Source organism: Elephantulus edwardii, unplaced genomic scaffold (genome assembly GCF_000299155.1).
Source record: "Elephantulus edwardii isolate Elephantulus edwardi_28Jun2011 unplaced genomic scaffold, EleEdw1.0 scaffold00006, whole genome shotgun sequence".
In the NCBI taxonomy this organism is placed as follows: Eukaryota; Metazoa; Chordata; class Mammalia; order Macroscelidea; family Macroscelididae; genus Elephantulus; species Elephantulus edwardii.
Window position 1 is genome coordinate 23,815,081 of NW_006399756.1, and position 15,214 is coordinate 23,830,294.

Genomic DNA, 15,214 nt, shown 5'->3' on the forward strand with positions numbered 1-15,214 from the left:
TGTTTGTGTGTCTCTCTATATGTATTTCTATTTGTTTATAAACTGATTCAGTGATGACCTTCCAGTGGGTTTTCAGAGACTGGACCTTGCATGGAGAAGATGGCTCATTTTTTCTCCCACTCACAGAGCAGCTAATAAATGGATTTAACTACCTATGTGTTGTCAGTATAGACACATAGACCAATGTAATGTTAGTGTGTGATTCAAAGAACATTCAAGTAACAGTAGAAATTAAGATCAGAGTCAGCTGAATTCTATCATCATTTATACCATTATCTTCTTACTTTCTGATTATTTTCCACCTAATTTATATTTATGGGTGTGGCAGGAGTGGCATCCACTTCCTAAACAACATGCGTCTGGAAACTCTATGAACTTTGATAAATGACGATAGTTCTAGAAAGGCTTCAGGCCTTTTGTTCATAGGGTCGCTGTGAGTCATGCTCAACTGAACGACATCAACAACAACAACAATGACAGTAAAGCTATAATGTTGGTTACTAATATATGACAAGTTTCTTGCCTGATTTCCTTTTTAAAGTGGATGAATTTCTTCTCTATCATCAGTTACCTTTTCTTCTTTGCCATACGTTCTCCCACACTCTTTTTTCCAATGGCATATAACAACAACAACAACAACCTACAACAGTAAATAATTAATTGGCTGGGTTATATTTTACAGTACCTTTCTCTATTCCCATGTAAACTTATATGAATGTTCAGTACTAAAAATACTGTGGTTTTATTTTGTTTGGTTTTCTTTTTACTGTTTAAGACTTTTGTTTGTTTGGGTGTTTGGTTTTCTTAAAAAGTAAAAATGTGTTCTGTTATAGACATCTGTCTCCAATTTATTCCTCATTGCATCATCTTTAAGGTACCTTCCAAGACAAACTTCCCATGAAGCCAGATGCACTCTTGAGCATTGAATGGACCAACCTCTGACATATGTACCTGACTTGCTTCTACTCTGGGTCTCCAATGCCTTTAGTGAAGTCTTAGGCTCTCATTTCCTGGCCTAAGGCTGTCAGTGTTGAGTTACTCTAACATTTGTTTTTCTGTTCTCCAAATCTACCTACCAGACCTGGTAGTTACACACCTTTTATTGCTCAGGTTAATCTTGTCTTCATCATGATTATTTGATATATTTGTTTTTCTGTTACAGAAGTCACAGATGCACTTAGAGACTCCTGTATGTGTTTGTGCATTTCTTGGGCACTTCTTTCAGCTAGGATACTCATCCTGTGTAATTACTATTAAGCCATGTGGCTAAATTCCATCAAATCTATCCAGTTGGTACGGTATTCTGGATGTTTGCTTGCTCAAAGTCTATTTCGTGAATGATGACTTTTCATTTATTAGAGTGAAGTAGCTTTCCTGACTCCTAATTATGAATGCCCACTGTTTTCAATTACTTCATATGCATATGTACCATATGTTGAACAATTAATAAGAAGATTCAATGCCTTTGAATTTTGGTGTTGGCAGAGAGTACTGACTACACCGTGGACTGCCAAAAGAACAAACAAGTCTGTCTTATCAAAGTGCAGCCAGACTGCCGTTTAGAGTCAAGGATGATAAGACTTTGTAAAAAAAAAAGACAAAAAAGACTTTGTCTCACATACTTGGGACATTTTACTATGAGAGGCAGTACTTGCAACAGTAAAGAGTTAACAAGGGAGCAGAAGACCCACAATGAGATTAAACAACACAGTTAATACAACAGTGACCTCAAGCACAGTCGAGTCAAGTCACAGTAGTGAGGATGGTACAGAATCGGGCAAGGTTTCAAGTTGTTCATAGGATTGCTGTGAGCTGTAGTTAATTCTGTGACACCCAGCAACATCAACAGTTGTTTCTACCCTTTCTTACGGTTTTGCTGGAAGGTGGAGAGGAAAGTGGAGTATGGTGTATCTTTTTTCAATCAACCACCATCTCCTCTGGTGGCCCACTAATTGGGTTCTCTTCCAATCCATCCTCGCTGTTATGGCCAGAGAAATCTTTTTCAACAGTACAATCATGTAAGCTCCCCTGTCCCCAACACCGATGTAATCACTTGAATGGCATCCCATTGCTCTTAGGAGAGAGCGCAAAATCAGGAACATAGCCCACAAGTGCTAAAAGTCTCCTCTCTGCCTCGCTTCCTCACGTGTTGCTGTCATCTCTCTTCAGATCTCCTAGGCTGTGTCTTCTCCTGCTGTATGACCTTGGACATTTGGCTCCCTTGCTTCCTCCTGCCTGAATCCCTTCCCCTCCATCCCACTCACCCATCACTTTGGTTGATACCTGCTTTGACTTCAGTCACCACTTCTCTGGAAAGTCTTCCCTGAAGTTCTCAGTCAGAGCAGACCTCCTTATCTCCTTATTGAACAGGCTTAGAACACTGTGTGTCTATTCTTCATATTGTTGTTGTTGTTGTTGTTGTTGTTGTTGTTGTTGTGTATCATAGAGTAGAAACCAACCTATACATGACCCTCTGGCAGGTTTTCAGAGGCAGTTAATCGCAAGGGAGGAGATGTCCCATCCTTCTCCTACAGAGCGGCTGGTGGCCTCGAACTGCATGCTTCACGATTGCAGTACAGAGTCTTGCCAGACCACCAGAGCTCCCCATTCTTCATAGTGCCAATGCTGTAATATTCATTTGTGTGCTTTCTGCAGAGGGTCAAGGACTGCAGCCTTCAATATGGATTGAGGCTCAATATCAAGAAGACAAAGATTCTCACGACTGGACGAATTGGCAGTGTCAGGATGGATGGTGAAGAGATTGAGATTGTTAACAACTTTAGTCAGCTTGGCTCCACAGTCAACACTCTTGGCACCAGCATCCAGGAAATTAAAAGATGTATTGCAATGGGAAAGTCTGCTGTTAGGGACTTCTCAAAAGTACTGAAGAGCAATGGTGTCACTCTGGTGACTAAGCTGCATCTGATATAGGCCATGGTCTTTGCAATCACTTGTTATGCATCAGAGAGTTAGACAATGACTAGGAAGGATAGGAGGAGAATTGATGCCTCTGAGCTGTGGTGCTGGAAAAGAGTATTGAGGGTACCATGGACTGCTAGGAAAATAAACAGATTCATCCCAGAGAGGGTTAAACCAGGCTACTCCTTGGAGGCAAGGATTCTGGGGCTTTGTCTGACATACTTTGGACATGTTGTGAGGAGAGACCGGTCCTTAGAGAGGGACATCATGTTTGGGAGGGTGGAGGGACAGCGCAGGAGAGGAAGGCTCTGTGAGGTGGATTGATTCAGTGACTGGGATAATCGGGATGGGTGTGTAGGACCCTCTGCTTTAGCAAGTCTGATGTCCTTTTCCAGGGACAGAACACTCTTGATAATATGTCTAAAGTACATTGGATGAAGTCTTATCCTCCTCCCTTCAAAGCCTTCATGATGGATTTGTTTGTTCTCCTGGCACTCCATGGTATACTCTGTACTCCTCTCCAACAACACCTCAAAAACACCAATTCTTTAGTCATCCTTATGGATTGTCTACCTCCCACTTGCATTTGAAATGATTGAAAATCCCATGTCTTTGTTCCAATCCCCTTTCTTCTTCTAAGTGGCGTTTTTGCTTTGTAACACTTCAAAGTGGTCTTTCAAAGTACATTTTCCCAGTGCTATGCATTGTTTGATTTCTTGACTGCTACCTCAATGAACGTTGATGGTGGACCTTGTAAACATGAAGTATTGGACAACTTCTTTTTTTTTTTTATTGTGACATTGCTTATTGGTTCAGTTGTGAGGGTGTTTGAAATGTAACCCACATTGAATGTGGAGTCATGGCTTTTTATCAGTAACTGCTTCGAGTCATTTTACTTTGAGCAAGCAAGACTATGCTCTCATCTCCTTTTCCTGTTTTTTATACTCTGAAAGAGTTTGGCGCTTCATAACTTGAAGAGTCATAAGAAGCCACTGTCTGAAGAGAGTATAGTCCTACAGTTGTGGCATTTTGATGGCGATAGGATTACCAAACAATTAAAAACCTCTAAAAGCAAAAGCACGGGATCCAGCTAAGATACTTTTATATCGTGTCCCTATAATGGGAGTCTTACTTTGTACTAGTGCAAATACTGTGTAGCTCTCCCCTTTCACCTAATTAATATGCTGAGAGGAAATTGGCATGAGCCGAGCATTAGGAATTTCATCAGGCCAAAAGGGGAAGTGGTTAAATGACCAGGCTGTTAAATCAAAAGATTAGAAGTTCAAACTCACACATCTCCATGGGGAAAAAGATGTGACAGTCTAATTATGTAAGACATACAGCTAGTGAAACCCCATAGGACAATTCTGTTAGACCCTATGGCGTTATGTGTGTGTCTGTGTGTACAGAAGGTGAGCATGACAGAAACCAGAAGGCCGCAAAGACAGAACCTGTGAGGTGATTTAAATATAACAGCTAGTTCTAAGTGCAAGCCCACCAAAGGAGATTGATGAATACGAGGCAGAAAGGGCAAGGTAGAACCAAGTGATAGAAGCCAGCACTATATTTTCTCCCAGTCATTCCTGTAGCTACTACCAATGAAAGCTGTAGAATTAGATGAAAAGTTTAATCTTCCCTCTGGCCTCTTACAAGAGATGACCCCTACTTGATTGATGTCTCCTCTGCCCCAACAATTCTCTTTCCTTTCCTCCACCCACTCTCTCTAGTTGAAACTATATTGCTTGTCTTATTCTATGGATGGCCTGTTAACCCCTACTGCCCCTGATAACTTCAGCTTTTACCATCTGGCATTGATTTAAATGTGCCTTGAGTAGATAAAAAATGGGCTATTAGGGAGCTCTGGTGGCCTAGTGGTAAGAAGCTGCACTGCAGTCCCAAAGGTGCACAGTTTGAATGCACCAGATACTCTGCTGGAGAAGAAGAAGGGACTATCTCTTCTTCTGCCAGTCAGATATGATGCGACCGTAGAGAGGGGGAATAGTGGACTCTGCTTCCATGCCTGTGCCTATGGCTGGTTTAGCAACATCTCTATTGAAAAGTCAAGAAACAAGAATGGACACAAGAAGCAAACTGGGAAATCGGTAGTCCACTCCCTTGTCCAAATGAAGGACAAGTCAGTAAGGGGTGACTGACATTTATATTTATGAGCGGAAGGTGATTTCAAGTAATTACACAGTGTTTGGGCTTCCAGACATATGTTTTGTGGGTTTAAATGAAATTCCTCTTTTCATCCAAGGGAGAATTTTTGCCCACTTGTTTATTGGGAGTGAGTTGTCGCATGGGCCACACATTTTGCTTGACTGGGCATAGATTAGAGGAGCAGGTCACATATATTCATAGAGTTTGAACTATGTTTGCTTCCCCTGTGAATTAATCTTTTAAATGTCACCATTTTCAACTTGACCTTTTCAAAAAACATGACGCCATATGAACCTTCCTTAATAGAAAATACATTTCTAATACAAAGGTCTCTTCCCTCCTCTATCCCCCAGAGATGTTGGGCCTTGTGTGAAGGAAGCTGGCTTTGTAATTGACTCTACGCAGCTTTGTTCCATGATAGGCTCAACGAGGATTCCCAGTGAGTTTTTACAGAGCCAACTTTATCTGCAGAGCATGCACAAGACTAAAAATGAAGACTGGCGAAGAATCAATGCCTTCGAGTTGTGGTGCTGGCAAAGAGTATTGAATGCACCGTGGATTTCCAGGACAGCAAGGAAATCTCTCCTGGCGGATGAGCTCCTGAGAGGGAAAGATGGTGGGACTTCGTCTCACTTACTTTGAGCGTGTTGTCATGAGACACCAGTCCTGGGAAAGAGACAACATGCAGGAGGAAAATAAAGAGAGGAAGACCCTCAACGAGACAGACTGACGCAGTGACTGAACCATGTGAGCGTGGTGGAGACAGTGGCGATGGAGCGGGATAGGGCGAGTTCCAGCTCCGCTGCTCGTAGGGTTACTGTGATTCAGAGTTAACTCACAGGCACCTAACAGCAGCAACAACACAAAAGTTAATGGTTCAAATCCACTCCACAGTGGAACTGTTGTACTTTGTGACACGTGAGATTGTGCTAAAATGGAATCAACTCAAATGCAAAGAGTTTGGTTATGATTTTGGAGTACCCGTGGAAACATTTAGAGGGTAAGATCATTCCAGTATAGTTTTGAATAGGAAAGAGTAGGTCTTTTGCTTTATAATTGTTATCATCTTTTTTCTTTTGTAAAATTATGCTTCATTTATATACATTTTTTCCACTCCCTCCCTCCACTCACCAAACCCTTCTACCCCATGATTTCTGCCCCTCCACACCCTTAGCCCTTTCCCCCCTCCCCTTCCCTCTTTGTATATCCACACTCATCTCGCTGGTTATCCTTCTGTTTTTACAATAATGGTCTTAAACAGGATCTGTGCTTAGGCACCTGAGTTAGTTCACTCAGCATAATGCTCTCTAACCTCTCCCAGGTTATACAGTATTTTCGAAATCTTTGCTCTTGTGTGCTGCATAGTATTCCATCATGTGAATACTAGTTTCTCAATCCAGTCATTTGTTGATGGACATCTGGGCTGCTTCCATGTTCTTCCTCTTGTAAATAACGGTACTATGAACATTGCTGTACAAACCTTTGTTTGTGTCTCAGTTCTGTTCTTCTCGGGGCAAATTCTTAGCAGTGGAATAACTGGGTCATGTGGAATATCTATGTTCAGCTTTTTGAGGATATACAAAAGTACCTTCCAGAGTGGTTGTACCATTTTACACACTCACCAACAGTGTACTAGCGTTCCTATCTCTTCACATCTTCTCTAACATTTGTTGCTTGCTGTCCTGTTAAACTTGAGTGAGATGGTATTTCATTGTGGTTTTGATTTGCACCTGTCTTATTTCCAATGGGTTTGAACTTTTTTTTTACAATTTTTTCCTGTGTCTGTTGGCCATTCAGAGGTCTTCTTCTCTAAAAGGTCCTTCCATATCTTTTGCCCATTTTGTAATGGGCAAAATGATGTAGATTGTGAAAACAAACAAACACTACTTGTTAGAAACCTCAATCTCTTCTCTGTCTATCATGATACTGCCAATTGGCCCAGTAATGAGAATCTTTGTTTTCTTGATGTTGAGTTTCAATCCTGTAGAAGTCTGTATTTTTTTTTTATCACACACTTGTCAGAAACATAATTGGCAAATGTGGGTGTGGTGTTTATTTGTTTGTTTTTAATGTAAGGGAATTAGTAGGTCTTTTAAAGCTGTTCTGGTTTATTTATGCCAGCACTTTACAGATTAGAAATTGTCTATATTTTTATAACAACTCTTTGAGTTTCATAGATTAGGTAACTGAAATTGAGAGATGGATAACAGTTTACATAAAGTTATATATTTCTTAGAGATGTGATAGGATTCAAACATGGAAGAGCTTTCAAATATTTGCACAGCATTGGGTTCACCAGTGTAAAGTAGACGTCCAGTAAGATAGATTGGGATCACAGGAATGCTACTAGCTACCTGTGTTAAAGTTAAGAAAATAATCACTTGATTCCAGCTTCCTCACCTATAAAACAGAAAAATATTCTTTTCTGTTTTTAATGCTGAAAAGAATGTAAGACAAGGGTTTTGGTAATGTTTTACTAGGTAACAGCAATTGCTGAGTGATCAAATAATAGACCATTATGATCTTGAATAATAAACGGACTGAATTCAAGGCCATGTCAGGTGTAAGGTGAGTTATCTCTCATTCTTTGTACAACATATTAGGGAGACAAACCGAGAGGGGGATTCATTGACCCTGACATTGCTGGAAATGATGCAGGACTATTTCAGGTAGGTTATTTTTGAAAGTATGTGGCTGCACTTTTTATTTATGTGGCTATCATATTCACTTTTCCAAAGCCTTCAGAAGAACTGGATGTTAGATTAGAACTGGTAATCAAGCACTTCATTTTCAGAACCTTGAAACCTTCAGTAGTCAGTACTCTTCATATTGGAAGAACATCTCCCTTAGCAAAGTCCTGACTGCCAGGAGATGTCACAGGGCTTCTGGCAGATTCAGAGGGATGCTCCCAACTGTAGGAGGATACTCGTGGTGCTGTTAACTCCCACCAGGAACCAGAACCAGCCCCGCTTCCTATCCACCTAGGGCGGAAGCTGTCACACACTCTGATGTCCTCTCCTGTCCCTCTGATGAGTGGCCTGTGTTTTCCAGGGTGACGTACAGAGGACACTTATCCAAGTGGACTTCGGTGATGGCATCGCTGTGTCTTACGTCAACCTCAGCTCCATGGAAGATGGCATCAAGCACGTTTACCAGAATGTGGGCATCTTCCGAGTGACCGTGCAGGTGGACAACAGTCTGGGGTCTGACAGCGCCGTCCTGTACTTACATGTAACTTGTATGTTATTACCGTTGTTGGTTTATGGCATATTGTTAATAATTGTGTTCTTTTAAGATAGAACCCAAAATCATATTTAGAAGAAACTCACTTTTAAGCAAAGCTAAAAGGGAAATATGAGAGTGACTGAAAAAAAGTGGGAAGACAAGGCAGTGAGGGGAATTTGAGTCACCTTGATCTCGGATTGATTTTAGATTCTCTTTGCATTAACTGTGCTCCCTCCAGACATTTTCAGGAAAGAAAATGGGACTTGAGTCTGAAAAACGTCAGAGCCATTTGGATGAATGTTATCTTATTTTTTTAAAGTTGCTCAGAAATGGTTAAGAACAATCCATGTTTTAGACTGCATGTAATACATTAAGAATTAGCATAAGTAAATGGACTTTTCCTCCCTGTAATTCTTTTTCTCCTCCCATGCTTTGTCTCACTGTTGTTAATCCCTTTAGACTTATGCATCTCTTTGCCAGGCTTTTGTTTATGGAAATCTTCTCTGGGCTCTCGGCTCAAGGATGATGTGATATTAGGGAGGAGAAACAATATTTTAAAAACCAAGAGTTTTTAAAAATCCACACCAAAAAAACATTTCCAAGAAATCATCAACTTCTTCTCCATAGAGGGATCTAAAGTTGTGAGTGGACATGAAGAGAAAATGAGGATTCTGAAGTTATGTTTAATGAAAATGTGTGTCATTAACACCTTTTTATGTTAAATGTGTGGGTGTCCTCCAAATAGTCCTTGGCGTTATTTCCATTTCTAGAGAGATAAGTTACTTAAAAATGAAAGTCGTTTCTTTTTATAAAAGGTCTCGCTCAAATAAATTTCAAATCTAGGTGCAGACCATTGACCGTAGGCAGGACCACACCTTGCCTGATGCCTCCCTCCCCTCAATACCTCGCTCATCTGAGCAAACTGAACAGAGGAAAGACCACCTACATTTATATGCCTATGTATTTAATATCTATTTATATATATACATATATATTAAAGTTGCTATGGTAGCAATAGAAAGGACTATTTAGGATTCTTTAAGGTACTGGTTGCTAAGGATTCTTATTATGCCAGTAATTCTTGTTCTTTTCTCTTCTCTGACATACATGACAGAACTGTTTCAAAGGAACACACACTCCCACCAAGTATAAATAATTTTACAGATGATTCCCTGCATACCAGTTCCAAAGCCCCTGTTCAGCCAAACTCTGTGAAGCTCTACTGTATTCCAGGACAAACAACATCTCACTTGTTAAAATACATCTAGGAAGTAGATAACTACTAGACCCTCTACTGTATGAAAGAGTTCTGTGAAGAAAACTTAAGTGGTTCATTCTTACTCTCCAGCAAAGCTAGGTCTCAAATTCAGATCTGCCTACCTCGGGAGTTCCAGCTCTTAATAACCTGAGTTTGGGTTGGTGTCATTACGACTTGATGTTTGAGAGACAAACCATTTTATCAGTCTTACTGTCTCTTCATTTCTTTGCTTGTCACCCCAAAGGGCCATGAACAGTTAGACTAGATGTAATGCAGTTGTTATACAACCAAGTTGATTCAAGACACAATTCATAGGCCTTTGTACAGTCGACTGTACGTCCTAAAACTATCCAATATGGACTTTGTAGAGCTGCATTTTACTGAGACACATTAAACCTGTTTTCATTGATTGTAACTCATCGCTATTCTAAAAGGATCCTTGGTAGTGCAGTGGTTAATTGCTTGCCTAGTAACGGAAAGGTAGGTGGTACGAGCCCGTCAACTGTTCTGAGGGAGAGAGTGGGGAGTCCTGCTTTGTCTTTTGCAGTTGTTATGAAATATAAAACCACTGTAATTTAAGGGACTGGAATTAATGATACCATAGGGCCAATCATTTTTTAAAAATATTATGAACTTTAATTATTGTAAAAATAATGATTTGCAACACAAAATATGGCACTTTTGCTGAGATGTGTTGTTGTCGTGTACTGTCGGGTCAGAACCAATCAATAACTGGCCCTCCAGTGAGTTTTTAGTGATAGTAGGAGATAACCCATCTTTTTCCCATGGAGCAACTGATGGATTTGAACCACATATCTTTGTGTTGGCAGCCCAGGTTCTTTCCACTAAGCCATCAGAGCTTCCTGCTGCCTAGCTAGCAGTTTCTTTTTCTCTCAAGTTTGCTCAACAAGGGATTTTTTTAGAAAATGGACTTCTTTAAGAATTACAAGCGTTGTATTCTGTAGCCCAGATGTTCATGAAACATCTGCCATACTCCTGCTTGTGTACAAACATCGATTAAAAATTCAGAAGCAGTCTTAGTCTAAATTTCTCGGCGATTCTCATTCAGCGTTCTATAGCTTGCTTTTCTGTTTCTCCTATGGACCCTTTGTCACTTCTACGTGTAATAATATCACTTGAGGAGTTCCACATCTCCAGGCCTCTCTAGGAAGGAAAGCAATTTAGGCCTTGCCTGCACTCATGGTTGAGGGCTGTCGAAGCCATGGCTTCTAAAGAACTTAACTGTATTGTTAACATAAATGTTTTTCATTACCTTAGAGCAGTTGAGTGGGTAAGTGACGTGACGTTACCATTAAGGATTTATAACTTTCATCACTTTAACACTTGTGTTCTATTTTTAATAACACTCGTGTTCTAATCCACTTGGATCTAATGTGTCCTGTACTAGACAACATTAGTAGCACCTCTTCATTCAGCTTGCTGAGACTCCCCTCGCCCTCTGGTCCTCCAGCACCACCCCTTCCATTGCACCTTCTCAGGAAGCCCATGGCCCTGCTTATACACACTCGCTCCACTCTCCAGTTCAGAGAGGTGATTTGATTCTTCCTCAGCTTTTCTAATATGGGTTTGCAAAGGTCATCAGAAAGAAATGGAGATGCTGTAAGGTTTCCTGGAAGGGCTGCGGTTCTTGAGGGCTAGTCTGTAAGCTGACAGAAATTCCTCAGGGAGAGTATTCGCTGTGCTTGGCTAGTTTACACACTAATGAGCCTCTGGGTGCAGCCAGTGTTGCCTTCAGCCCAATGGGGCAGAGGGTTTAGAGGGCAAGCAGATTTCTGCTCAAAAAAGCTGCTCGGGCTCAGCTAATCTTGCAGAGAAAAACAACAACAACATTGAAGAGTGCCCAGATTTGCGCAGTGAGAGGTGAAGAGGAGATGAAGTGTATTTCCAGCTCCGTCCAAACCCACCACAGGATGCACAGCTGCAGTGTTGACCGTGACCATCTAATCACAGATCGCTTCCTGTCCTGCCTTTGATGGGAAAATGATCTGGTTTCTTAGACATCGACGTCATTTTGCAGCTCCTCGCCTATCATCACATGGATGGGCAAGGTCTGTTCAGATTTTGTAAGGGGTGGCTAATTAGCCACCTGCTCTAGAATGATACTAGAAAATCTCATTTACATAATTAAATTCAGATCTGTTGAACTGGGATGTCCTGTGAGTCCTGTAAGAGATAATTTGGACTTGGAGACACTAACATTTAAGGAACCCTGTTCTAGGATCTCTCTTTTATACACTTTGATTGTTGTTGTTAGGTGCCATCGAGTTGATTCTGACTCTCTTTGTTTTGTGCCATTGAGCTGACTCCAACTTGTAGTGCCCCAGCTGACGACAGCTCTGAACCCTGCTCTATCCCGAGCCGATTTTATGGTCTCTGCCACACCTGCCCCCATTATTCCAGTCACTGAGTCAATCCGTCTGATCTAGGGACTTCCTCTCTTGTGCTGTCCCTCCACTCTTCCAAACATGCTGTCTCTCTCCAAGGACTGGTCCCTCCTGGAAGTATGCCCAAAGGATGTCAGACGGAGCTTCAGATTCCTTGCCTCCAAAGAGCAGCCTGCTTTCACCCTTTCCAGGATGGATGGGCCTGTTTGTTCTCTTAGCAGTAATTCAGTACTCTTCTCTAGCATAGATTCTTCTTCTGTCATCCTAAGTCATTTTCTGGCTCTCTGATGCATGGACCCCATATACAAGAGATCAAACCCTGCCTACTCCTGTGCTGTCCTCAATCTCTGCTGTGCTTCTTCCCATTGTTTTAGTCACTGTGTCAATCCAGTTCACAGGGGTCTTCCTTTCCTACTGACCTTTCCAAGCATGATGTTATTTTCCAGAGGCATCCGCGGGGTGCTCCTGATAGCATACGCCAGTTCTGTGAGACAAAGTCTTACCACCCTTGTGTCTAAGAAGCACCCGGGCTGCGTGTCAGAAAGAGATCAATGCGCTTTTCTTTCTTATAGGAGCTTATTAAAAAATATTTTAGACAAACAACAATCTGATGCATACCTTTATTTAATTTATGCATACCATTTAATTTAGACAGACTGGAGACAGGTCAGGATGATCGGCCTGACTATGTGTGACACCACACACACACACACACACACACACACACACACACACACGAAGTTAGCTGCTTCCTCCTTTATAAGAGCGTGAAACAAGAAGCGGTGGGAAACCCTGTTCACACATAGAATTTTCCAAATCTCTTGACCACCAGGCCAGGAAAATCCATATGCAGTGATGCGGCGCCACCTACTGTCTTCTGTTTGCATCACAAGCACTTGTAGGCTGGTGCAGCATCCCCAGTTTTATTTACAAAGCGGGTTTGACTTTCTCAATGCAGCCAGCCAGCCATCTCTGTTTGAGTCAACCTCACCCTATGGACCTAGCATAGATGCATACAAACTGTTTGGCAGAGGAAATTCGTTCCATTGACCCTATAAAAATTAAGTGAGAATATGAGTTGTAGAAATCTCAGAAATACTTTTCGAACACAATGATGTGTATGTTGGATATACCTCCCTGGCCCTTGAATGGTGCAAATGGTTTGACATCAAACAGTAACTGAAAAACTGGTGATTTGGGTCCACTCTGGAAGGAAAATTAGATTGCCGACTTTCATAAGTAGTCAAATGGACACAGTTCTGCTCTGAAGTCTTATTCTCACCCGAAGGACACGGGGTTGCTAGGAGTCAGAATTGACTTCATGATCCATAGTCAACTCTACGGCACTCAACAACAACAACATGCAAGAATGAACTCATGAAGATACACATACACAGCTCAGGGCCTGCGAGGCTGACATGTGTGTACTGACCACCTTTAAGGTGGCATCCACATCCGTCATTGCCCCTCATCTGTAATGCAGCCATCAGTCTGTCCTGGCTACTGTTCGCCTGGTGTCCACAGGTCCCCCCTCCGGGTCCTCTCCCTTGCTGTATGTACCCTTACCCTGGAGCATCCCTAATACTTGTCACATTTCTTCATGTCATTCAAGTCAAATGTAATTCCTTCAGAGAGACCTGCCTTTACCACTCTATTAAAAATAGCACTTGCCCATCTGTCCACAAACCAACTGGACCCTGCCTTTAGTATTTGATGCCTGTCTGGCTCACCAATAACCAAACACCACCTAGTGCCAAGTGTCCTTAACACTGAAAACAGTGCAGGGCTCTTAGTGACATCAGAATGTATTGAATGAGTAAAGGATCGTATTTCACTAGCATGATTCAGTCTTTGTCATAAACATAGTCATTGTCTATAATTTAATATCTAACATTTAAAAAATATAACTGTTCACATGTATTTTTGTTGTTGTTGTTATTGGGTACCATCACATCAGACCCGACTCATAGCTGATCCTCCAACAGGTTTTCAGAGGCAATAAATTACATAGGAGAGATTGCACATCTTTCTCCCTCAGAGCAGCTTGTGGATTCAAACCATGTGCCTTTGGGTTGGTATTACAACTTTTTACCACTAAGCCACCAAAGCTTCCTGCTCCCATCCTGTAGATCTGAAACCTGACCAGTCCTGTGCTGTCCTCATCATTTCTCACACTAGAGTCTATTGTTGCCATCTATCTCATTGAGGGTCTTCGTCTTTTTTGCTGACTTTCCACCTTTCTAAGCATGATGTCCCTTTCTAAGGAATAGTACCTCCTAGCACCATGCCCAGAATATGAGAGATAAAGCTCCACCATCCTTGCCTCTAAGGAGAACTCTGGTTTCACTTTCACCATGATATATCTCTTTGATCTTTTGGCAGTTCTTGGAATAGTCCCTATTCTTCTCCAACACCACAATTCAAATGTGTTGATTCTTCTCCTATAATTCTTATTCACTGTCCACTTCTCAGATGAATAGCAAACGATTGCAAAGACTGTGACTTGAATCTGGTGCACCCTAGTCTTTAGTCTTACATCATTGCTCTTCAGAGCTTTGGAGAGGTCGCTGACAGAAGATTTTCCCAATGCTATAAATCTCCTGATCTCCTGGCTGCTGGTTCCAAGAGTGTTGCTTGTGGACCCAAGCAAGATTAGATTGTTGACAATTTCAAAGTTCTCTCCATTTATCATGATATTGCTCATTTGCCCTGTGAAGAGGGCGTTTGTTTTCTTGTTGTTGAGATGTCATCTATACTGAAGGCTGCACCCCTTGATCCTGTGCCACACGAACCTCAAGTCCTCCTCGCTTTCAGCAAACAAGATTGTGCCTTCAGCAAACTGCAGGTTGTTGATGTGCCTTCTGGCGATCCTGGTGCCACATTCTTGTTCATAATGTTGAGCTTCTCAAATGATGTGTTCATCATAAAGATTGAATAAGCATAGAAGATGGATACAGCCCTCACGCACACCTTTCCCCATTCCAAACCATACAGTGTTCCCTTCATGGTCTAGGTATTGTTGCTGTTGTTGTTATTAGGTGTGGTTGAGTTGAGTACTACCCATAGCGACCCAATGAACAACCAATCTGAACACTGCCCAATCCCGTGCCATCCTCACAGTCTCTGACACACTCAAGCTCATTGCCACAGGCACTGTGTCAACCTGGTTGCTCAAGTGTATTCTTCTCTTTCATTCCCCCTCTATCTTCCCGAGCGTGATGTCCCTTTCCAAGGAATAACCTCTCCT

The 15,214-nt window shown here is 41.7% G+C and overlaps 1 protein-coding gene across 4 annotated transcripts in view; it reads left to right on the forward strand.

Annotated features, from left to right (window-relative positions):
- The window catches only part of SORCS1 (sortilin-related VPS10 domain containing receptor 1), a 675,554-nt gene that overhangs the window by 609,669 nt on the left and 50,671 nt on the right, over positions 1-15,214 (forward strand). For all 4 annotated transcript variants that reach the window (XM_006879951.1, XM_006879950.1, XM_006879949.1 and 1 more), the window contains exon 19: positions 8,131-8,317. In XM_006879951.1, coding sequence (XP_006880013.1) covers positions 8,131-8,317 — 187 coding nt within the window. The remainder of the gene's footprint in view (positions 1-8,130; positions 8,318-15,214) is intronic.